The sequence below is a fragment of the Micrasema longulum genome, unplaced genomic scaffold (genome assembly GCF_059751315.1).
Source record: "Micrasema longulum isolate JH-2025_06_02 unplaced genomic scaffold, ASM5975131v1 h1tg002501l, whole genome shotgun sequence".
Lineage (NCBI taxonomy): Eukaryota > Metazoa > Arthropoda > Insecta > Trichoptera > Brachycentridae > Micrasema > Micrasema longulum.
The window spans coordinates 12,369-39,843 of record NW_028279643.1 but is presented as its reverse complement, the minus strand read 5'-3'; the positions used below and the strand labels follow the sequence as shown (position 1 = coordinate 39,843).

The window sequence follows — 27,475 nt, the reverse complement described above, 5'->3', positions numbered from 1 at the left end:
CATTGGCGACGAGGAAAATGGCACTAAGATTTAGTGAATATGGCCCAGGTAAAACCTGGAGCCATTATATCGACAGATTTTGTTTTGCTCTGGAAGCAAATCAAATACTAGAAGAAAATGTCAAAAAGGCCAACCTGTTAGCAAACTGTGGAGAAGAAACCTACGACCAGTTAGTAGCGTTAATATTACCTAAAAACATCAGAGAAGTTACATTTGAAGAAATTCTGCATGTATTAAACAAACACTACAATAAAGAGCCTAACGAAATCATACAATCTTACAAATTTCACAACCGGCAACAGAAAGTTGAGGAGTCAATAAATGCCTACATTATAGAGTTAAAAAAAATAAGTAAGCATTGTAATTTCATGGATTTACAAAGGACATTAAGAGATAGATTGGTTTGCGGCGTGAATGACAAAAATTTGCAACAAGACTTATTAACGAGAGAGAAATTAACTTATGAAAGAGCAGTAGAAATCTGTCAAGCTTTTGAAAGTGCAAAAAGGGGCTTGAAGACAATACATCTTTCAACCTTGAGCAGTGAAGATAATAGCGAACCGATGGAAATAAACAAAATAAGTGTGAATAAGAAAAATAATATGCAGATATATGAGTGTAAACATTGTGGAAAGAAACATAGAGGCGAGTGCCGTTTCAAAGAGGCAATTTGCAGGTTATGTATGAAAAGAGGACACATACAAAGAATTTGTTTTAAAAATAAATATAATAATAATAATGTAGAGGAAAACGGCGATGACATGTGTGGCGTGTATCATGCATGGGGGAGTGCAAAGGTGACTCCATATTATGTAACACTCGGTATAAACGGAGTCAAGGTGGATATGCAAGTAGATTCAGGAGCTAGCGCATCCATCATAAGTTACACATATTATCGAGAGTTGTGGCCAAAGGGAGGACCTGAATTGAGGCCCAATAATGCCAAACTCCAAACCTGGACGAAAAGTAGATTAGAGATTATGGGAGAGATGTTGGTAGAAGTCCAATATAATGGAAATAAACAGATGTTAACTCTGTTAGTAGCAAAAGGAAGTGGGCCGAGTCTACTTGGACGAGCATGGTTTGCAGACTTGGGAATCACAGTTGAAGGAATTCATGAGATACACAATATCACAACAGACAGACTGCTTCTGGAAGATATAAAAAAAATGTATAGAGATATGTTTAATGAAGGATTGGGAAAGTATAAGGGACCGAAAGTGTCAATACAATTACTAGAAGGAAAGTCTACACCCATATTCATGAAATGTAGACCCACACCACTGGCGCTAAGAGAAAAAATTAATACCGAAATAGACAAAATGACGGAAGATGGAATATTAAAACCAATAACATATTCAGAATGGGCGACGCCCATAGTACCAATTGTTAAACAAGATGGTAGTATAAGATTATGTGGGGATTATAGATGTACTATCAACAAAGCAACTAATTTAGATACATATCCTTTACCCACAATAAATGAAGCATTATCAACAATAGCGGGAGGTAAAATCTTCACAAAATTAGATTTAGATAGAGCATATTTGCAAGTGGAAGTGGATGATGAGACAGCCAAATTGTTAACATTAAATACACCTAAGGGACTATTTACAATGCATAGGTTACCTTTTGGAGTTAAAACATGTCCGGGCATATTTCAAAGATTAATGTCCACATCACTAGCAAATATAGAGGGCGTATCAGTTATGTTAGATGATATATTAATATCAGGAAAAGATTGGAATGAACATAATCATAGGTTGGAGAAAGTGTTGAAAATCCTACACCAGAATGGACTGCACCTTAATGAGAAAAAATGTTTATTTGGAACAAATAGAGTTAAATATCTAGGATATCTAATTGATGATAAGGGAATACACCCAACGGAAGAGAAAGTAAAATGTATACAGGTGGCAGGTGGCACCAACACCTCGTAATACTAAGGAACTTAGAGCATTTTTAGGTTTATATACATTTTATGAAAGATTTATTCCAGAAAAATCAGATACATTAGAGCCATTATACAGATTGTTAGACAACAACAAGGAGTGGAAGTGGACAAAAAAGGAACAGAATGCATTTGAAGAAGCCAAGAAAAAATTAACAGGAGAGTGCACCTTGGTTCATTATGATAGTAATAAGCCTTTGGTATTGTGCTGTGATGCAAGTGAATATGGTGTTGGAGCTATTTTGTCACATGTGATGCCAGATGGAAATGAAAAGCCTATAATGATGGCATCTAGAACGATGCACATACATGAACGAAGATATGCTCAAATAGATAAAGAGGCATTGGCGATAATGTTTGGGGTACAGAAGTTTCAGCAATTTCTATATGGAAGAGATTTCAAAATAATAACCGATCATAAGCCTTTGTTAGGTATTTTCAATGCAGAAAAACGAATGCCAGAAGTATTATCACCTAGAATGTTGAGATGGGTTTTGACTCTAAATAATTATAGTTATTGTATTGAGCATCGACCGGGAAATAAGATTGGCAATGCGGATGCTTTAAGCAGATGGCCGGTAGAACAAGAAATAAAAGAACCAGGAGATCCAGCAGAAGTCTTACTTTTGGAAGATACTCCAACAACATTCCCATACGATTGTAGAGATATTGCGGAAGCCACTCGTAAGGATAAAGTGCTATCAAAAGTATATTATAACGTATTAAAAGGATGGCCAGAAAACGTTGAACAGGAAGCTAAAGTGTATCATAAAAAAAGGGATGGATTATCTATTCAAAGAAACTGCTTGTTGTATGGTAGTAGAGTCATCATACCATTGTCAATGAGAAGCAATCTATTAAAATTATTACATGAATCACACGATGGCATCGTCATATCCAAAGCAATAGCAAGAAGTTATTTCTATTGGCCAGGGTTAGACGCTGATATTGAGAAAACAACGGGCAGATGTGATATTTGTCAAGAGCAAGGAAAGCAACCTAACTCAATCAAACATCAGTGGATTACACCAAGTAAACCATGGGCAAGATTGCATATAGACTTTTTCGGACCTTTTGCAGGTAGGCAGTTTTTAATTTTGGTAGATGCCTACAGCAAATGGCCAGAAATTAAAATTGCTAAAGACGTATCAAGTAATACAGTAATTGCTACGTTAAGGGATATTTTTGCAACGCAAGGGTTGCCAGAAACTTTGGTATCTGATAATGGTACAGCATTCACATCGGAGGTATTTGGTAGCTTCCTAAAAGAGAACAATATCAGACATGTGAAGACAGCACCTTACCATCCAGCAACGAATGGACAAGCAGAGAGATACGTCCAAATCTTTAAATCAAAGTTAAGAAAAATGAGTAATTTACCATGGTCTGTAAAGTTGCCGCGAATATTATATAATTTGAGAACGACACCAAATACAAGCACAGGGAAAACACCCGCAGAAATGTTAAATAAAAGACAATTTAGAACAAGATTTGATAAGTTTCATCCACATGCAGATATTACTAAACAGACATTCCAAAAAGAATATAATCAAAATGTGGAAATACGTGATTTTAATGTAAATGAAAAAGTGTGGGCCAGACAGTACGGAAAGTCTAATAAATGGAGTAAAGGAGTTATATCAAAAATTATTGGTACGTCTAATTATGAAATAAAACTAGATAATGGCGACACACAAAGAAGGCATGTAAATCAATTAAAACATGGAGAAGACAATGAGGTCCAGGAAAATGCCAGAATGGAGGAATTTAAACCTCAATATAGTAGAGAAGAAGAAGAAGAGGAAGATGATATGGTGGAGATCCCTCCGCAGGAGAGGTGGGCAGATATTATAGGAATTCCAAGCACCTCAGAAGAAGCAAACATGCAAGCAGGGAAGGCATTGAAAAGAATGCGAAGTATAGAAGAATCGGAGGTAGCCCAAGGTAGTGACAAACTACCAAGAAATGAGGCACCGGAAATTAATATGAAGTGAAGAACATTTATGTTATGATTTATTGTTTTATTTGTTTATTGTGTTATTAGATTATGGTTAGCTTGTTACTAACTTAAATGGAAAGGTATGTTATGTATTATAGCAACACTGAGTAGGTACTTGTCTGGATAAATATGATCTGTGCATAAGTGTAAAGTCAAAGTGTTTTTACAACAATAATAAAGAGTACTTGATAATGACCCAACATGGGATAACTTAGTGTATCATTAATTATTCAAACATTACATGTTCTTTTGGGCAGTGAATAACCTTAATTATTTTGACTGCTATTTCCAATCTTGATCACACGCTAACAATTTGCCTTGAGTATTTTCGTCCATGTCGTGACTTTTAATCGCAAGTAATTAATACCTTTTCGTCCGCATAATGAATCAAATGACGTAAAATCTGTAACATAAACATTGGCGAGTTTGTCTGGCATTATAATGATGTTTTATAAATATTTCTGCAATCGGTTCGCTCATGTGTTTATATTTATCCAAATTATTATCTCACAACACTTATGAAATAGTATTCTATTTTTATGATGCATTTGATTGTTGATATTTTGAGTTGGTCCAAATGTTTGTAGACAAGAACTGGATTTCATCCCCTAGGGAGTTATAAGGATTAAATATTACAGCGGAGATGGGGAGCACATCAGAGAAGGTAATTTGGAAGTCTAGGCATTCACAGGGTTTATGACCTTTCACTAGCTGGTTTATTTGGCCACTTCACACACCGTGTAAGAAAGTCAGAATGGTTAAAGTTATACAGTGTGTAAAGTGGCCATTTAAACCAGCTAATGACAGGTCATAAACCCTGTAAATGCCTAGACTTCCATATTCTCTTCTTTATTTTAGTGCCTTAAATATGTTCACATAAATAGGGAATTATTTAGCAATAATTTAAATCGGATTAGCAATATACCCAATAGTGTACTGTCAGTTCCAGGATGCAGAACTAAGTTCGCACAGATGCACTCTGCATGTTAGTCCAAGGTCCTTCAATCTCCTACCTAAGGAATTACAAAACATAATATCTCTGATACAGTTTGAAGTAGGTTTGAGGTCTTGGATTAGTATGGAAGGATCACCTTTTTTGAAAAAAAAAAAAATATATATACAAATACTGCAAATAAATCCTGTTTTTGCAATAGCAGCAAATGTTAATCTTGTTTTTCTTTTAATACCATATTTATGTACTATAGACTTATAAGTTATTAAAAAAAGAATGGCCCACGCTCAGACGCTGAACTCTTTGTGGGAATTTTTCCAAATTAGGGTATTGCTTCATTTTAAGATGTATTTTTTAAGTGTATTTTTATAATGAAAATTCTATATAAATATTTGTATGGAAAAATAAACAAATAAAAAAATAAAAATAAAGACAGACCAAAGTGGCATTCAGTTCAGTTCAGTGCCAAATAAATCGGCGTTTATTGTAAAGCATAGTATTAAAATGATCTGTTTACAAAACAGTAAAGGTATTAAATATACAAATAAGCAAAATTAAAGTAAAATCAAGTAAAAATTAAGTTTAAAAAATGTATAAGCAAACATATTGGGCACCGTCTATTCTCACTAGGTATAATAAATACCTGCTCTGAGCTAGAAGGCATATTTTTTTTAAAGTATAAAATAAAGCCCTTTTTTTAGGAGATGTCTTTAGATAATTAATACAAAATTGAATAACATATAAAAGTATGATAATCTTACAAAAAAATATGGAACTAAAAAATCAAAACTGTCAAAGTAAATGTAACTGAAAACTAATATAAAAATGAAAAAAATATATGAAACAGAAGAAATAGTAGTATAGTATATAATAATAGAAAAAAAAACTCATTAAAAGGTATAAACTGGTAGAAAGTAATAAATTAGGAAACTAACATTTAAAAATAAAAAAACAACACACTGACAAATAAAATTATGTCACACAAAAACTCTTAATAGCTGCTCCACTGTCTCCTTTTCATTCTATCCTCTCTGCCTACTACCCCCATGGGGAAACAGCGTGATGGTTTATTTGTTTATAATTTACCACGATGCATATATTAATATTTCAATAAGTTTTTTTTATTGAAAATACTCGAGAAAGGCAGATAAACAACATTTATTATTATCTCACTTGCTTGTTAAAAGTGCACAAGGAATATTGGAGTTTGCGCGTTAGTCGGATGTTTCCAATTCCCGTCAGTTGTACCTGGCCAGTGGCCACATTCAATAGGTCGATGCATTTTGACCAGCTTGGCAGTCAGCGATATTCTATATCCGTGTGTGACCAAATGACTGCTGCACGTTCACTCGTGGATGTTTATTTTGTTTAACTATGCACTTCGTACCCGCACATCTCTCCTCTTCCTCAATTATTGAGCATTCCCGAGTTACGTTTTCTCCTTTCTCTTTGCCATATTTCTGGCATCCCATCCTGTAGTTATTTCTACATTTCTCCGAACGTGTAACGGTTGCGTAATATTTCTTTTGATGTCTGTCTCCATGTGCTCTGCAAGCTCAAATTTTCAACTCGGTTCCTGTACATAACTCTGCTCACTTTGATTTGCAAAAGCTTCTATATCTCAAATAGCAGTAGCAATAACTTTATTTTTTAATTTATTTTATTTTATTGCAAAATTGCCTTATAATATGAACATATTTGGTTTGATTATTTTTTAAAAACATACATTTCTTTTTACCCAAGATTTAGAAACATTCCGTATAAGTTTAAATCAATTTAAAAATAAAATATTTTCATGGATTGATATAACAAGAAAATAATTAAGTTCATGTTTCATATTAAAATTATTTATTTATTTACGGACGTATTGAGTCCATTTAACAATGATAAATACATTCTTTTTTAATATATGAGGATATTAAAAGCAAACTTATAAATCCCTATTGAAATAGCACTGAGATATTTGCGAAAAACTTTTTAAAAAACTCTTTAATTATACTTCACTAACTCAATGGTGAATGCTAAGTTTTCGGTGTCAAGTAGTATAATTGAAATCTGTTTTTGCAAGATTTAGAGATGGTTTTGAATTACGCTAATATTTAGATAGGTAGGTTTTTATGTATAGTTTATTTTGGCATCAATAACTACTTTTCTGTTTTTAATGGACATTTCTAAGTTTGCTTCTAATATTCTCATATACAGGTACAATCTAAATAAAATACATTAAAGTTCAGACAAAAATTAAAGAATAATTACTACCTCAAAACAAGATCCGGTCCATCTTAGTGAATGTTTAAATCTAGAAAGACTCCAGATCTTGTCTCGAGTTTACAATGCGGCACAACCGGGACATAAGTGCATGCAAGCCATAGTTTACGTTGTGCTGATCAAGGAACAGCACATTATTATTTCGCAACTGGCGGATCGGAACATTGAATGCCACTTGTTCCAGTAAGATGGTACGTCAATTAAGCCATTTAGTAAATTAAACCTAAATATGGAGTCAATGTGGCCATGCCTTTGTGGGGTTTTTTGTTTACTAGTTTTACTGTTAATATGTATTTCATTGCTATGTAATTATCCTTTATTTTTTGTATACTCTGTTTTACCTCTTATGTTTATTGTAAAAAACAAAAAAAATAAATTATTATTTCTATGTTTTTGTAGACTTAAGATTTTTAACATTGACTCCATTTCTCCGTAAGTGTAGTCTCCCCTCTCGAGGCCAATCATCCATGCTACTTTTCTTAGCAGACGATGTTGCATCGATTCAATATGATTTATTATACTAAATGTTTAATTACATTTGGTTTTGTGTATACTTTAAAAAAAAAAAAAAATATTCATAAATTTCATAAAAAGTACATGTTTTTGTAAAATTCTAAACATATCTACTTTTACACATCTAGTAAATTTTATCACTGTAACTCTCCAAAAAAAGAGACTAACTCTTGTGCTTAAAGAGTGACTTGCACTGTTTTAGTTGTTTATTTATAAGAGTTTATATAATTTTAAATACGAGTACATGAGAAAAAAAAAACATAGGATATATAAAGAAAAATCATAAAACAATAATACATTCATACTAATTAAAATTTTAAGTAGTTTTTACACGTGTTCAAAAAATTTCTTTATATTTACTTTAAATTTATTTATTGATATATTATTTTCAATAGTTTTTAGTTCATCGGGAAGATTATTATAATTTATTACACCTTTGAAGACAAAGCTATTTTGACCATGACTTGTGTGGAATTTAGAAATTTTAATATTATGTTGGTATCTGAATGACCTATTCATCTCAAAGTCTTTTTTTTTCTTTTTTATAAATTTGTATAATATAATTTATTTTATAAAGAGTGTCTACTGTATGAACCGTAAATATTTTATATAGACTTTCCGTATTAAATGTTGAGGGTTTCTTTAAAATTACTTTGATAATTCATCTTTGTACTATTTTAAGAGGGTTTAATATATTGACGTATGAACCACCCCACCCTACAATACCATATTGTAACAAAGATTGTACAATTGAGTAATAAGCTGTTTTTAAATTATTGATTTTTAAAATTTTCCCTAATATAATAAATATGTATATACATTTTCTAATTTGTTTAACTAGTTCACTAATATGGTCTTTCCATTTTAAGTTTTGGTCTATGTATATAACAAATATGAATATTTCAAGTGTCAAGTTAAGTTGTTTTATAGCTAAACTGGTTCGCTGGCTGCCAGATCTGCGACTTATCAGTAAAAGTTCTGAACAGTTCAGTCAAAGTTCTGAACAGTTCAGTGAAAGTTCTGAACAGTTCAGTGAAAGCTCTTTTTTCAAATGTGAATGAATAAATTGAATTTAATTGAATTAGTTTAAAGATAAGTAATTACTAAACGAAATGTGTTTCGAGCGCAGTTCAAACTGAAAACTTTTCACACCTTAACGTTCGGTGTACATTATTTAGTTTACATTTTATATCACAACATTTTATTGTGCATTCTCGAAATTCCTCTACAAAATAAACATTCGCAATATGTGGGAAAATAATTTTGAAGCACTTAGTGTAAGTTAATTGAGTTTATGACCGTTTCTCCCTTCACAGCTTGTCTCGAATCCGAATATTCTCATGTGAACGCCCTCATTCAGAGTTACTCTGAAATAGCTGCACTACAAAATTAACCTGATTTTGTGAAATACACAAGTATCAACAAAAAGCATAAAACAATCCGAGTTTATCTCTTCCTACAAAGCGTTGTGCATGTAATTAATTGCCTTACCTACAAATAACTTTCCCAACATTGTTTATTTGAATCTATAGGTTGGGTCAGATGGGGAACAGTGTAAGAAAAAAGTTTTATTTAACTTATAAGATCCTATAATATTTCAAATTTTAAAAATTAGTTTCAAATTAGTCTCGTTAAATTTGGAAAATAAATCAGTCATATATTTTTGAAATAACTAATTTGTGCTGCAAATATTTCTTTTTTACTCTCCAAGAATAAGGCATCTAACGATATATCGATATCAAACAAACAAACAAACCGATAGAATGCCATATCACTCTATCTTTGCATACAGACCTCGCTTCCTCTACATTCATACATCTTTTAATGCACGCACGCCGATTATTCCTGCTTTTGACATGTCCATCTTCAAGTATTTGATGGACTTGATCGTGCCATGTCTTTCTCGGCCTTCCTCGTTTTCTGCATCTATCTATCCATATATCGATATCAAATCTTTCAATACAGTCAAACTTGGTTATTACGAGGAATACGGAACTGACTGTATTTGCTCGTTATAAGCATTATTTGTTGTACCAGAGAAAGGTTTTTTCAATCCAATCGCCATTGCATATTGTCACTATTGATAATTATAATAAATGCTTACAAATTTCAAATTCAGATTAATAAATATTCGTATTTTTTTACAGTGTTGACAATGCGATAAGGATAGAAAAAACTTTTTACACACTTCAATATGTTTTGCGCCACGTTCTATTTTACAAATAATGGCCACTTTTTTGCTAATTTAAACACTTCCGCTTGTTAGTGGTCATGTTTACATTTCGAGGGTTGGGTTTTAACTTATCTGACATTACCCACTTGTAATTTTAATTATGCATTCACCATAGAACATTTTTTTAAAAACATTGTAAAAACTCCCGAAACAAGGATGTCATTCATAAACTAGAAAAGAAGTTGTAAATTGTAATGAGGTGCCGAACCTGCGCTTACTAAGTTCACAAAGCTTGGATTTGGCACAATCGATGGCACACACGTGTGCTAAATCATTTCACCTGAAATACAGAGTTACGACTGATGGAACATTCATCATTTTATATTGAAAACAATACAACATATTGTGCAAGACTTCCGTCTGCATGAGAGCAACATCTGTCAGTACATTAACTTCATTTCTACCAAGGTGACCTGAGGAACAAAGGAACGTGGCCTATAAAGAGACCACGGGGCTTGCCTACCACATACCGCACACTGCTTCTGAGGACATAAGTCTCATTGGCGGTGCCCACAAACATGGAAAAATTGCTCATTACCAAACGAGAAAAGCTGCCCGAAGTAGTTCTCTGTAATCTGGTAGCCTTAGCATCTTTGTGCTGAAAGAAGGTAATCCAGAAGTACATAATATGCACTTCATTGAATTGAAAAAAGAGAGAAGTGAATTCTACACTGACTGGTATTAAATTAATTGGACTTAATCAATTCGCCGAAATGATTACAAAACTTTTTAAAAGCCTCAAAATTCTTTTTGAAAACCACCAGATCTGTATATCCGACAGGACCTATAACAGGGCCGCGGATTGTAGCGAGAAGCTCCATTCGGTAATATAGAGACCACAGGGCGTGGTAGTGCCAAGTCAGTCCAAGCAAGTCAGCCCAAAGAATTGGCCCAATCACTTCAACTCCTCTTCGCTGTTACGCTCGCGCTCTAAAACAAAGTGTGTTACCCTCATTCCCATGTAACAAATACACATTAAATATCACCCTCGTGTCGTCTTGTCAATCTAGCACCTGAAGACTAATCATCTTACCTTCATGTAACAGAAATGATCTAGAAACGCTGCAAATGGTGTACCGATGGAGTGCCCTATGCACCATTACGTGTGGAAAGGGAATGACTATGATGAATAATTGTATTTACCACTATCTTAGAATGTAAGACATATTGAGTTCTAGCTACCAAATACAAAATTCATTACAAAAATCAAAGAAATGTTGCAACATTTTTCTGTTTTATGTACTGGCTTATCAAACGTTTTGGCATAGTAAAAATCTTTCCCTAATCATGCTTCGTTGATATTCAGAAAACAAAGAATCCAAAACTAAGTAAGAAAAAAAAGTATTTTTAAGTGTTTGAGATACACAAGCCCAATTAGTTTTTCTGGGTTATTATGCCGAGGGTCATTTGTACTATTGCCCTACGTTTCAGATCTCATTACATCGTCCATCATCAGGGTTGATGTTATTTGTGTAGATAGATGTGTCACCTTAAGTACTAAGAATTTGTACCGTGTCACAGTCATTGCTGTCTACAGCTTGTCAATTTGAAATCTGTGGCCCTTCACAGTCTACTCTTTTCTGTGATTTTTTTTAAAACTTGGTACCAGGATGATTTTAAACGCATCCCATCATCTCTGTTTATTTATTCATATTTTTTTCCATTATAAACTATGATTAATAATAGTGACCTCACTGGGGTTACCCGTGCCGAGGACACTTAAAATATAGTTTTTTTTAAAAATATTTTTACATTTGAGAATAAACAAAGAAGACTAACTTAATAAACAGAGATAATTAACAAAATGTTCAGACAGTTTTTAACACTACTTATTAATGATTATGATTAATTTATGTACATCTATATTATTTATATTACAAAACGCACAATGAAAGAACAAAAACATAACATAAGCTATACATTTGTGGAGCAGTTGATTCAATATTGGTTTGGGTAAATGAAACAATCCATTTTACTTCTACCTAGCTCCACTATACATTTTTTTATATATTCTCGGGATGTTTGTAGATCTCGATCGCCTCTTTTACCAATTGAGTTTGGTGAGTTTTTGGGCTCCCTAAGGTTATCGGCTCGAAGGAAAACTTATGCCCCGTTTCTGTTTGGTTTTCGGCCAAAGCCGATTTTTCGGAGTTGCTGAACGACACACGGCATAATAACACAGAAAAACGTATTGTATCTAAGAAGTTTAATGTTTAAAGTACATTATGGAAAACCTTAAATTTTCACCATCCTGATTGTAGTAGGTATGTTTAAAGTAGTCAAGAATTCATATTGTCTTGTTCATTGTTTCGTGATGATAATATTGTATAAATTGTTTACTTAATTAGTTATTTTCTGTTGAAGGCTAAAAAATAAATTACACCTCGTAAAAATAAAAATATACCTTAATACATAAAGTAGCAGCATCTAGGATTGCGATCTGTTATTAATATAACTCTACCGACACTGGTAAGGATCTTAGCTAAGGCTCGAAATAGTTCATTGTCCCTCCCAAATTTCCACTGGAAATATCAAATTAGTTTGGAAAATTTTCAACAGAGCTCACTCGGCAAACTGTTAACCATAATATCAAAATTAAATCTTGCCAACATATTATTAATTAATTATTGAATTGTAAAAATATAATAAATTGCAATAAACTTCCACAAAGAATTTTCCCTAAAAAACTTTAATATTATTTTTATATAAAGAAAAAATGTGTTATTCTTTTTCCTCATACCTAAATATTTTATTATTTTTTAGTCAATTTCTTCAACCCTTAGTCATAAATTACTGTGCTTTTAATTGTAAATATTGCTGTAGAGCTGAAAGCGAACCTTGGATCTCTGATCTGGAGTACTAGAACACTATCATAAGTCCACAACTGTATTCATTTTTTTTATTATCATTCTATTTCCGCACCTAATGTTTCATAGGGAACTGCATTTGTACACCAATCGCAGTGTTTCTTGACCATTTCTGTTGCATTTGATATGACTTTTAGCTGAGTTGCCATCGATTCAAACTACTGTTGCAAGGCTGCCCAGTATGAAGTCTGACGGGTACAACCACGGATAATATAGCATATATACATTAATTTTTTTTAAATTCATGTTTTATTGTTAATGATAATATTTTTTGACCGGTAGTTTATTGTATAATTTCAGTCCCTGGACCTCGATTACAATGGGAAGTTAACATTTATCTTAAACTTTATCTACAAAATAAAATTAAGTTTTCTGTATGAAAAGCAGAATATGCATTCATTTTTTTCTTCTAAACATGCTCAATTATAGATTACCGACGAAGATACTTTAAATGTTTATGCAAATATACTCATTTTCGTACACAAATATTGGTTTTTCTTTATAGACAGTCGAAGATAACTCTGTTAACTTCCCATTGTAATCGGAACCCTGGTTTATTAGTCTCGACTGTCTTTGTCTCGTTTTAGAAAGTTGGATATGATATTGTTCTGATATTCCCATATTGTGTCTATTTTAACTACAATTTTTTTCATGTTTTAGTTCTTCGTCTACAATTACATCAGTTTCTAATTTATGATTAAATTTTAAGGATTCTAGTTGAAAGAGTTCAGTTATATTTAATTGATGTTAGTAAATATTAGAATTTGACCGCTTACCGACTTCTTATTTCTACCTGTTTGGAGATTTATCCGTCTCTTCGTCAGGACACTCGCTACACCGATATGCAAATCCTAAAATACACTTTCACCTTTACTGTCACCGTAGTATACATAATATTCAACAATATTTTGAGTTTGTCCAAATTTTTGTAGACAAGGACTGGATTCAACTCCCTGGGGAGCTGTTTATATTAACATTTTACAATAGAGATGAAGAACATTCAAGAGAAGGTAATAAAGAAGTCTAGGCATCTACAGGGCTTATGACCTGTCAATGGCTGGTTTAAGTGGCCACTTTACACACTGTATAACATTCACCATTCTGCCTATATTTGGACATCTATATTCCTTCAATTCTCACAAACATCAACAAATGAAAGAATTGAAGGAATATAGATGTCCAAATATAGGCAGGATGGTGAATGTTACACAGAAAAATACTTGTCATCTAGGTACTTGTTTGTGATTAAATTCCAAAACTAAAAATTGTTGATATTCAAAAAGTATTGAATTTAAGTAGGTACTTGTTTATGGTCGAATTCCAAAACATAAAATAAATATTTTTTAAAATATAGCATTCTTTTTGCAAACGTCAAACTCCAGTCGTCTCACCAACAAAGGGGTGTACTTATGTAAGAATACGATTTTTCTATACGAAAATCCAATAAAAAGAAATAATTGGACACAAATTATAAGGAATTTAAGGAAAGAATCTGATTGAGATCCACAAAAAACAAATGCTGTTTCAAAAACAAACTTTTTTTACACACAAAAAAATAACATTTTTCCGTTTTTTTGTAAATGCATTCTCCTCGAATGCAACCCTGGTAGATCGATGAATAAAACATTTATGCTCCTAACTTCTTTTTTACATATTAGATTGAAAATTTTAATATCTACGAACATGCACTGCGCGAAAATTATTATTGAAAAATATTTCTCTGAAAACCGCACGTAAATCGGTTAAGCCGTTTAGGAGGAGTACGGTGACATCACACGTACAGAGGTATAATATATATAAAGATATTATTTTGTTGGTAAGTTTTTTATTACAATTTTTTTAAATCCACGGACTTGCTCCCTTTTAGCATTTAAATATTTTTCTAAGAAAACAAATAATTTGAAATCATGTTTTATTATTTTTTCAGTAAAAAAGTATTACAATTCTGTGGTTACAATATTAAGTCTACTTCCTACAGTTAGAATGATTAATAGTTATCATTTATTTTCTACCATCTCGTCAACATCGCGATAGCATTTGATGGTCTAGGTTAGCAGAATTTCAATTCCGCTTTCTCGTCAGAGTCTCCTCTTTATCCACATTGAAATGACTTGAAAGATTTTTATGGTAAAACAACTAAACTGACAGTTGTCGTATTGCCGGGACACTCGTAAAGCATTGCCACTAAATAAAATGTTTTATCCTAACTCCATGTTAAAAGGGAACTTGTCAATGGACTAGTCTTCTTTTAACATGGAACTAAAATCGCTGTAACAATTTTCTACAAATTATTTGTTAACAATATTTTGAGTTTGTCCAAATTTTTGTTTACGAGGACTGGATTCAACTCCCTGAGGAGCTGTTAATATATTACAACATAGCCACTTAAACCAGCTATTGGCAGGTCATTAGCCCTGTAGATGCCTAGACTTCTATATTACCTTCTTTAAAATATTCCTCATCTCTGTTTCTTTGTTAGATTAGAGCCTTTTTGTTAGATATTGAATGAGGACTGTAAGATATGTAGTTTTTAAATAATCTTACATAAAAATCTGGAAATCTCCAAAAGTGTAACTTGTGCCCTTTTAACATGGATCGATTCAATTGTCTTATGTTAACCGGGTTGTGGTCCCGTGGGAGTATTGTGGACTCACCGACCAAAGGTCCCAGGTTCAAATCCCACTCTACCACAATTCGGTTTCCATTTTTCTTTTAATAAATGGTCTTTAAATTGAAATATTTGAGTAAATAACAAGAACTCTGGTATTTCTCTTTAAAAAAAAACAAATGTATATTTTTATTTCTTTCAAAAGTGATAAATTTTTGCAATTATTGCATTCTGATAATTCGATTCTCCGAAACAAATGGTTCCTACGTTATGTGCAAGAGTCTAAACAAATAAAAAGCACCGGTTGTATCTATAATTAGAAACAGACACGATGCATGTCCTCTCCCTTCAGTCTCCAGCAGTGGTAGTCAGTACACAGTACTAAATGCTCGGAGTGTGCTTCCCAATATAACCCGTTCTATTTCCGTGCATTACAAATTTCTCCCGCCCAACGACACACGCACTACGTCTCCGGCCTCAGTTAAATTCAGATCAGTGCCGCCATTGCCGGTTTCATTTTTCTGGAATAATTCACGCGTTTAAATTTCAAACCACTCCGCTCACGTCACGTTGTTGCATCCTATAATTGTGAGTTTTATGTGCATACTGTTTGTCCCTCCTCGGATATCGGATATCGAATTCCTTCTGTGATTAAGTAACTATATCCTCGTTCGTATTGCTTATTTCCAGTAATCAATCTATTTATAGTACTATTTATTTGTTTCGGATATTTGAACAGTGCGTTTTAAACATTTAATATTTATTATTACTACAAAAAATAAGGCTATTGAAAAATTATTGTCGGCCTCGTTTGCCTGCCATGCCAGAGGTCTCGGGTTCGATTTCCGACATCGTTGACATGAAATATTTATTTAAAAAGGTGTTTTTACGGTAGAATATTTTATTGTCCCTGGACTGGCACGTGAAGCATAAAACTGATCATCTTACCTTCGTGTAACAGAAATAATCAAGACATTTGCGATTGGTGTACCAATGCAGTGCCCTATGCGTCATTAGGTGCAGAAAGGGAATTCTGTATAACACATATATAAAAAAATAATTAATACATCACAAATATTAAAAACAGAGAAAAAATATATCATTTTACTTGTCTATTATTTTAAAGCACATTCAGCTATTGAATTAATATTTTTAATCTTAAAATGATACAGTTCCTTAATTTAATAATAAGCATGTTGAAATATTGTTTTCTTTGATTAAAATAGATTGATTATTTAACGTTTTAAAAATTGTAAAAAAATCTCAATTGATATATCTTTAAAAATCAACATATTACAACAGAGATAAAGAACATTTTAGAGACAGTAATATAGAAGTCTAGGCATTTACAGGGCTTATGACCTGACATTGGCTGGTTTAAGTGGCCACTTTACACGCTGTGTAACATTCACCATTCCGCCCATATTTGAACATCTATATTCCTTCAATTCTTCAATTTGTTTATGTTTGTAAAGTTAAAGAGCTGAAACCTTTATTTATGCGGGTGAGATTCATATATTTTACTTTCTCAAAAATGTTCTTCATCTCTGTTGTAATATGTTAATATTAACAGCTCCCCGGGGAGTTGAATCCAGTCCTTCTCCACAAAAATTTGGAAAAACTCAAAATATTATATTCAAAAATCATTCATGGCATTTTTCTGTTTAATTTAATATTTTCTTTTTGTCGAAAGTGATAAATTAATTTTCAATAGAGATAAAGTTTCTTTCCAAACGTTCATCTCTGACCCATATTCTGTGCTAAATATAAGCTAATTCAGTATATTGACATGGTGTGTGTCTTAAGAATATTGTAAAGTAAACCATTTCCTCGATAAATGTTGCCAACTTTTTCTATGAGATCTTATTTATCCTCTTAAAATCCACAAGTACGTACAAACACAATACAACGCAATTTAAATTGCTTTTTTTAAACCCCTACACATAAATAATTATCACAATTATTTATTAGTAATTAATTAGTTGTGTCGTTTATCAATATGAAGTAGCATCATTATTCTGTTCACAAAACCAAAACGAAAAGCAAACCAAACTAACCATAGATAAAGCAAGTCAATTATAAAATCAATAAGTTACATTTTTTTTAATTTCGGGATAGCAAATAAGTAGCCTATTTTGCTTCTCATGTCTCCGGCTATCCCTATGAAAAAAACCACTTCAATCGGTCACTCCGTTGCGACGTTAAGGAAATACAAACAAACACACTTTCGCATTTATAATATTACATAAATTTAATTATTATATTGTATAGATAATAATTAATTTATACATTTCACTTCTTTTAAATTGCTTATTTACCAAAATCTTCATTAAAAATTCTCTAACATTCTCCTGTTATATATATTTATTAGTAAGATCAACGGAGAGATGATAATTAAACCTGTTTTTTTTTTCTTTTTTATAATATTGTTTAAGGGAGATTTTTCGTCAATGGACTTTTTAGTATTCAAATAATGTTTTTTCAGGACCATGAGTATAGTGTATCGCCGTCGTTTAGCCAAAGGTCACTAACCCAAAAATCCTCATTTTGAGAAATCTCAATTTCAAAGTTTAGAGTCAAAGAAAAAAACAGATTTATGTGTTTTGGAGGTTTTATGTACTCAACATAATTCATTCATGTTTTTTTTTAATAAATTCCATTGGCAACTGTTTCCTTCTGGTACGTTTTAAAATATCTGAAAAGATTTAATGAGACAAGTTGGCTAAAATTTGGTCAAGTGAGCTTTGCTGATTTATAATCTGGACAATTCATGCCATAAGAGTTAGTGAAGGGGGAAATATTATGTATAATTATTATAGTGTTGTGGTTAATAATTTGTTTAAAATGTTTTTAAAAAACAAATAATTCAGATTTATGCACCTTTTTTTAAACTAAGTTGCATCTTTAATAACATAGTTTGAATGGTATATTTTACTCAAAATGGTCCTTTTTAAGGTTAATAACTTTTGCCTTAATAATGACAATATGTAATGCACAATAGATTATAAATACCTTGTTTCATTAAATAAATCCAATTGATTTAGTAGAATAGAAAATGTAGGTAGCGACAATGGTAGATAAAATGGTAGTTTGCTCGCACCTCGAGTATTCCTCTGTTATCTGGTCTCCATATTATGATGTTCACATCAAAAATATTGAATCAGTTCAACATCGATTAAAATAAAAGATAGGCTGGAGGTTGGGCTTATCCAGAGACCAATGTACGTATAATGAGTTAGAAACTAGCTTCTTCTCTTCTCTTCAAGACCGTCAAAATAAATCTGACCTTCTAGTCCTATTTAGAATTCTCAACTCACTATTTGATGCACCTGAAGTACTGAGCTCAATAAAATTAAATATCCCGACTAGAAACCTCAGACAAAACTTACTTTTTCATATCGATAACCATAGAATTAACTATGGTTTTCATTCCCCTATGCCCAGAATTCTTAGGTCTGCCAACAAACATACCAGTCTTGATTTCTTTGATAACAAGTTGTTTTCTTTCAAACGATCACTGAATCAAATTCAATTATAAACACCTCTCTCCCGCTTCCACTCCCACCAAGTCCATATACCATAGTCTTTCTACTTTCTTTTATAATAATTTTCTATGCATAAATGCCCTTAAAAATGCCCATTGGGCGTATATATAAATAAATTGATAAAATATGGGTATTTAAACAACCTAGAATATCACTAGAAAATATAATGTTACTCATGCGTTTATACTTCCGTGTATTAATTATACAGGCAAAGTTTTCTTAATCTTGATTTATCATATAAAAATAATGAATGTCTTATTTTCGTATCATAACTCACTGTTGTCTTATTTATCATGTTTATTCCATGAATCATTTGTCGAGTACTTAGACGCAACATTTATTTGGCATGGAAGAGTTTGGAATATTCTGTGTGTTTGTCAACATCTATTTTGGTGTGTCGGATACCACAGGAACGTGCAATGTGGGCACATTAGGAAACTTTGCCAAATTTCATGGTCAAGGATAATATTTATACTCTGCATTTGTATTAATACATCTGTGTTGGGTTAACTATGGTTTGAGAAATGTCACATATCCATGTAAACATAACTGGCAAGTCTTCAATCAAATACATTCATTCATTGAAGTGGTATTCATTTTGTCAAAATTTTGTGTAATATAAGAGATTTTTTCTATGAGAATCTTTTGATCTTATGTGAGCTTTTTCAAGCATTTCAATTTTTGTCCGCCTCGTGGTGTAGTAGTCAGTGCATTTGTCTACTATGCGAGAGGTCTCGGGTTCGATTCCCGACGTGGTTGACATGAAGTATTCATTTAAAAAGGTGTTTTTACCCTAGAATATTTCATAGTTTCTAGAACATAAGACTGATCATCTTACCTTTATGTAACAAAAAATATTAAGATACACTGCGATGGGTGTACCAATGGAGTGACCTATGCACAGTTCGGTGCAGAAAGGGAATGAGCTTTTTTAAATGATAAATTTGTTGATAAAAGCGGTCTCAGAATATATTTTTTTTAAATATGAACATTTTTTATTGGATTTGTTTCATTAAACTCACAGTACTGTAGAAGTACAGTAAAACTCAAATTATCCAGATTAACGGGTGCCAGACGATATCACATAAAAAATTACTTAAATATTATGTCCAGCAAATTTAATTGCTTTGATAAAGAAACGCGCCAGCCACCGGAACCCTTTTTATTTGTTATTATAACATCTCCTTTATTTTTTATTTTCTGATTACGACCTGGATATTTGGCAATACAGATGACTTTTCAGATAAACGGAGCTCTACTGTGTAAAGAACATTATAAGTGGCCACTTAAACTAGCCAACGACAGGTCGTAAGCCCTGTATTTACAAGGCATTTGCCTTGACTTCCTTATTACCTTCTAAAAAATGTTTTCCCTCTCTGTTGCAGTAAATTTAGATTATACAATTTTTTGTAACGTTTTATTTTGAAGGTTTCAGTATGTATTCTTCTGTTGTTGATCTTATGAATAAATAATCATGATATTTTTATACTCAATGCTCACACACTTCATTACTCTGAAAGTATTTTGATACAAAGAGGAAGTTCGGTGATTTTTTAATACTTTTTTATTTGATAATAGACAATTAAACTAAGCCAAAAAAAAAATTTTGTTTCATTTTCGTACATCGTATAAAAAAAATTGTATTTCTGAAATTACTCTGCATGTGACGTCAGAGGTTTCCTTCCGTTTATTCTCTGTCATTCTGTTTATTCTGCCGATTTCGTCCGTTTCCGATAAGAAAAAAAAAAGTAAACTGGATATCTTTCACAGCTCTCTTATCATTGGTTGGTTCATTTGAGCTAGTGACGTCGTTCAAAGTAGTTCATTTTTATTAAAATATTTTAATTTTTTTTACGTTTTCAAGAGACTTTGCCATACAATTGAATGCTCTAATTTTTACTGCTCTCAAGAAAACATTATTTGTATCCATTTTCCCGCAGGGCTGAAGTTCCTCATTGCATTTAAAAAAAGAGCAATATAAGGAATAATTCTTGTAAATATTATCTTGTTTGAATAATTTATTGAAAAAAGCATAAAATATCAATAATTTGTATTGCGTAAGTTAAAATAATCATTAATTTATCATATCTTGACTTTTTTTCTAACGCTCAATAAAACCTAACTGTAACGTATCGAGAAATGAGTCGCTGTTCAATTTCATCTCTCAATACCGAAAATAAATTTATCAAAAGTTAATACTGCTGGGTGGGATGGTTTTATATTATCTGACAATATTTATTTATTTTATAGAAATGTACAGTCAACAATGATTGAATTACATAATAAAGATAAGTTTGAAAGACAGACCAGCAAAGTTTCTAAATGATAATCATACCTATTAAATTATGGTACATTCTTAGATGTGTGGGTGCATGTATATATCTGTACCTCAGAGGCAGACGGATACAAATCCAAACGTCAAATGTTCAACCAAAGCCTAAAGAATCTACTTTCTCTAAGTGATTTCCAATAGTTTATAGCATTCATTTGTATTTTCATTGTCTTAATACATTGGTTCTTTCATTATAAGTCTTACATTTCTTCAAAATCAATGGACATGATCATAAACTGGATACGAATAACAAAATGTCATTTCATCAAAATCTGGATTTGCATTCGTCTGCCTCTGAGGTACAGATATATATATTAACATATTACAACAGAGATTAAGAACATTTAAGAGAAGGTAATATAGAAGTCTTGGCATCTACAGGGCTTATGACCTGTCAATGGCTGGTTTAAGTGGCCACTTTACACACTGTGTAACATTCACCATTCTGCCTGTATTTGAACATCTTTATTCCTTCAATTCTTTCATCTGTTGATGTTTGTGAAGTTAAAGAGCCGAAACCTTTATTTATGCGGGTGACATTCATCTAATTGAATTATTTCACCTACATACTAGGCAACGCCTGAAAATGTCAAACACTAAACAGCTCCCCAGGGAGTCGAATCCAGTCCTTGTCTACAAAAATTTGGACAAACTCAAAATATTGTTTATATATATATGTGTAAGAGGGTGTGTTTGTGTGTATTTGTATGAGAGTGTTTTATTATTATTTATTTATTTAACTTTTTGTACATATTGTAAATTGTACAATGGTGGGCTTATTGCCAAATGGCAATTTCTTCCAACCAAGCAATAAAATAAATGTTTTATTTTTATAATTCAAGTTACAAAACATATTCAATAGAAAAAATTTGAAAAAAGCTAAGTATATACAAAAATAGAAATAAATAAATTACCCTAAATCAATACTATTACTCAATGGGAAAAGGGAATAAAGAGGAAAGGTGACGTTTCTTCAGACGTGATTTAAACAGAGATACTGTAGTAATAATATCTTTGATAGTGGATGGGAGATGATTCCACAGTCGAGCCGCATGGACATTATACGAGTTAGAGACATAAAATCAATTGTGGATGGATGTTAAGTGTTTAGGTGTGTGTAAGCGTGTGCATCATTAAATAGCAAGTGGGAGTGTATCGCAGCTAGATAGCATGAGATGTGATTTATTTACTGTATGTAATATTTTTTAAATTTTCTTTCCAGGGAGGTACTGTACTAGGCCCACCAGAGAGAATAGAAAAACTTGGAGATACATACATCCCTTACCAGATCTTCACAGATTACATTGTCGGTCTAGGAGGTACCACCTTCAGGTAAAATTGGCTCTTTTATTAGGTACTGAGTTTTGAGTTATTTATAATACAGAGCGTAGCCATCATATGTATATAAAATCTTACATTCAAATAAATAACAGTGATGATGTACGGTACGAAGAATGACGAGAGATGGGGAGAGCCGAGGTAGGCGGGCGGTCCACATTAGTGTAGCGTCGAGCGACAAGCTTGATCAGGATTCCATTCACTTGTAAATAAATAGTCTTCATATCCAACATTTTGGTTCCTATTGAGGATTCTCTCCTTGCCAACATCATTACAAGATTGAAAATGTATCATCCCTGCCACTTGCACAAACAAACAAAAAACAAAACAAACCATCACGCCGTTTCCCCATAGGGGTAGGCAGAGAGGATAGAATGCTACATTACTGTCTTTGCATACAGACCTCACTTCCTCTACTTTCATACATCTTCTCATGCACGCACGCCAATTATTCCTACTCTTGACATGTCCATCTTCAAGTATTTGATGGACTTGATCGTGCCATGTCAGTCTTGGTCTTCCTCGTTTTCTGCATCCATCAACATTCGCATCGTAGATCTGTCTTTCGCTGTCCATTCGCTCTACATGTCCAAACCAAAAAACGCAGCATCCCTTTCTTGATTCCGTCGATAATGTATGTCTCAGCCTTACATAGTTCACGGATCTCGACATTTGTGCACCTATCATACACTGATTTACCACACATTCGCATGAGAGATCGCATTTTGACAGCATTCAACCTACCTTCATCATTTTTTTTTCGAATTCTATACTTCGCTCCCATACATTAAGGTTGGCACTAAAACTCCATTGTGAACTGCTAGCTTTGCCTCCTGCACTTGCCTAATATTATTAAGGTAAAATCATGTCAAAGCGCTGAGTTGCTGATTTGCAGCTAAACAATAAATATGTACATTACATATTACAAAATAACTGCTCTTGAAGCATAAAAAAAAAATCAAAAGATTTATAAAATTCAAGAAACTCTATTCAGCATATTATCATTAAAATTATTTTACAAAAATGACAATATTGGTATTTGATTGAATTGACAAATTAATAAAAATAATTTTAATCCATTGCACATTTAACATAAATGTTATTTTAACTTGAAAACTCTTTAGTTGTGTAGAAATGAGATTATATAGATCCATGTATGTAAATATACCCATATTTTATTTTATTATATAGGTGTTTCACTAAATTCACAAATAATATGCATAGTGTTAAAAAAATTAAAAATATGTTTAGGCAATACCCTTGTTAAAACTATACTATCAAGTTATGTACTTGGAATGATTTTTGAATAACCTGCAAATTCAGATAAATTGTTTTTATCGCGTGATTCTCCATCACTAATATGCTATGAATATAACACTCCCAGGGGTTCAGATTACAACCTATTTGACTACAACTGCAACAACTTCACGGATTCCCTGGCCAACTTCCTCTGTGGAGGAGGCATCCCCAAGTACATCCTAGAGCTTCCCAAGGACATTCTCAGCACCCCCCTTGGCCAGACACTCCGCCCGCTCATCGATAGTCTGGGATCCGGTGCTCAGGTATTGACTTGTTTGTTTCTTTTATTCAAAATTCTATACTTGAAATAGGGCCAGAATCCACCTCGTGATGTTAGCGGTTGGCATGTCGCCTACCATGCTCTAGGTCCCAGCTTCGATTCCCGGTAAAGTTTACATAAAACATTAGTTTGAAAATTGGTTTTACAGTGCAATGTTTCATTGTTGATTCGAACCAGGCTTGAGAGTGCCTCGGTGATATGGAGTCCGCATGAGAATGAAACTTATCCATGGCTCTATCTCACTGCATTCCTCTTGGGCATGCTTGGGATCAACAGTTTGCGATTTAGAAGAGATGGGTCCGCACATGGTATTAGTATTTGAATGAAAAATATTAAGGAAGACATTTGATGCTGTCAACCAAAACGGAGTGTGGAGGAGATGTTTATTTTATGAATTAGAGGCACTGTATTATTATTATTATAATGGATAACTTATATAGCGCCATTTTCGTAATATAATACCTCAAGGGCGCTTTACAAAGTGACTATATAAAGATATAAGTTTAATTTTAACTTTTTTAATTTAAGAAAAACAATGTACTTTGTCATCACATACTAAGGATTTATTCAAATGATTTAGATAACAAGTGGGTTTTAGGTTTTTTCCGGAACATCACTTCACTCTTACAGTTTCGCACCACCGCTGGGAGAGCATTCCATGCCGTAGGGCCTGCGACTGCAAATGCTCTTTCACTGAATTTAGTGCGCTGTTTGCGTAGAGGTATAATAACTTTTCCTCCTGACGTAGATGTAGCTGATCTAAGCGTAAGACGTCTGTCAGCTAGTTCATCTGGAATGCAGAGTTCCCTTATTTATTCTGGAGTAGAGTTGTGCAGTGACTTATACATAAGCCAACAGAGTTTGTATTCCACCAACCTGCCTCTGGTAATGCCAATTGGAAGAGCAGTCAGGCAGCTGAACATTATCACTTTGGAGATTGACATCTTTCACATTCACCAGTCAGTTCAGATCCCAACTAAAATCCCACTTCTTTAAACTATCATACCCTCAATTTTTAATCTGGAAATATAATATATCACTTTAGTTTAGTTTGAATGTAAGTTTAGGTATACAATTGTAAAGCGCCCTTGAGGTGATTTTTTACAAAAATGGCGCTATATAAATCAGCCAAATATTATTATTATTATTAGTGTATAAAAGACAAATACTCTTGCTATCGGAAAGTATTATACCTTAATAATGTCAAACCAATGCTCAGGGTTTTCTAGTTTCGATACGTTGTCCCAATATAACAGCTTAAATATTTCATTTTATCTGTAATGTTATTTTGGTAAAATAAGTAAATTTGAATTGTCCCTGCACTGATATCTGAAGTGTACGCTGATCTCCTTACCTTCGTGTCATAATGGTCAAGATACACTTCATTTGATGTACCAATACAGTGCCCCGTGGTCCATCAGATGCGGAGAAGAGTATGAAGAAAAAGACCATAAGTCCATGCAAAAATTGTAGCCCCGCATCGGTCACGGGAGCTGTATCATGTTAGGGCTTTCCTGAACCCTGGTTCCCAATCAAATATTCTACAGCATGTCTACAATGAGGAATTTCAGTGTCTTTTTTAATTTTTTTTATATGTTAATAGAATATTAAACTAAGCCAAATTTTTATTTTTTTATTTTTATATATCGTATTTATTTATTTTATTAACATAAACCGCAAATCTGCCTTTTATAAACATTTATAATACTAACATATTTGGCTTAATATATATATAAATATATTTTAAACAAAAATTTATCAAAAAAATGTATTTTCAGCGCTATGATTTTTTAAAGTTTTGTACTTCTAAAATAACTCCGCGTGTGACGTCAGAGGTTGTTCTATGACAGTTCTTCCGATTGGTTCGTTTACGGTGACCAAACCGGATGTCCTTCAATGCTCTCATATCATCGGATGGTTCATATGAACCAGTGACGTCAATCAAAGTAGTGCGTTTTTATTTAAATATATATTTTTTTTTTTCATACATTTTGAAGAAATTTTAACCTACAATTTAATGCTCTAATTTTTACCGCGCAAGAAAACATTTTTCGTATCCAATTTCCCGTAGGGCTGATGTTCCTCATTGCTGTTTCTTAGTCTTAGCACTGTAAAAAGTCTGTCAGTGTTAGTAAGTACTTGTTACAGTGCATTACGTCATTGTTCACGATATATTGATCGCAGTGAACGTTTTAATTTGGATATTTAAATTTTTTTAATGTGACAACATTTTGCTTCACATAATGGGCACACTGATGATTAAACATCAAGTGATGTATAAAATCGTTTAAAAAACTAACTAATTAAGTGTTTTAGGTAATGTTTGGTCGTAATAATGTTCTAAATGAAAAGTATCATGTTTATTTAATGTTTAATAACTATCGTGGCCAGATGTGAAGGAAACTGTAAATGCATGCAAAAAAAATTATTCCTCAAACTTATCACTCTCAGGGGGTAGAAAAGATTCAGAATACCACCCCATGTTATAGTCGCTCGAAAATCTTTTTTGTAAATAAAATAAAATTGTAAAAAAATTAAGTAATAAAAATATAAATAAAACAACTTTGTTTTTAACCAATTATTTTTTATTTTTTCTACCGACCGGTTTTAAAGCCATACAATCTTCTTTATCGAGGTATATTTAACCAATGAATTCTATCCTATTTTATTCTATCAGTATTGTGCTACACATATGGAACTAAATAAATCAAGTCTGTTTGTCTTACTAAAATTTATATTAAATTGTATTTTTGTATAAATATTTTTTCAGAGTATCAGTACGAACGGAATCAGAGGAGTACGTCAGGAGAGTCCCGACTTTCTGCAGCTGAATACCCAAATTGAAGAAGCAAGGTAAGAACGCGCCTTAAAATATACAAATTATATTATTTATCTCATTTGGGTTAATTTATTGTTGAACTGATTAATTATAATAAAATGAATTAATTATGGTCCTAGGCTACAGTCGCTTGCCCTAGACGAGAAGAGAAACTCCATAAACGAGAAGATCGCCAGGAAAGAGCGGAAGAAACAGAAGAAGAAGAAAAAGCAAGACAGGGAACACGAAAAACAAAGCAACAGTTCTTCTGAGTACTCAGAATTCAGTAATTCAGGTATTTAGTTTAAATTGCTCGTATAAAATGCATTTTGTGAGCAATGTGATATGTCGTTGTAAACCAGTGAGGTATAATTAAACAGAGATGAAGCTTCATATGGTTATTGAACAACATTGCTGCGCAATACACATAGTAAAGTAAAAAGGACCAACTGTTTATGCCGCTTATTCTGAA

At 32.6% G+C, this 27,475-nt stretch overlaps 1 protein-coding gene across 1 annotated transcript in view; it reads left to right on the top strand.

Annotated features, from left to right (window-relative positions):
* The window catches only part of LOC148272070 (uncharacterized), a gene marked incomplete at its 5' end in the record, with an annotated part of 47,756 nt that overhangs the window by 10,061 nt on the left and 10,220 nt on the right, over window positions 1–27,475 (top strand). The window contains 4 exons of the mRNA XM_088240568.1: window positions 22,491–22,600; window positions 23,991–24,168; window positions 26,956–27,038; window positions 27,144–27,298. Of these exons, the coding sequence (XP_088096694.1) occupies window positions 22,491–22,600; window positions 23,991–24,168; window positions 26,956–27,038; window positions 27,144–27,298 (526 nt within the window). The remainder of the gene's footprint in view (window positions 1–22,490; window positions 22,601–23,990; window positions 24,169–26,955; window positions 27,039–27,143; window positions 27,299–27,475) is intronic.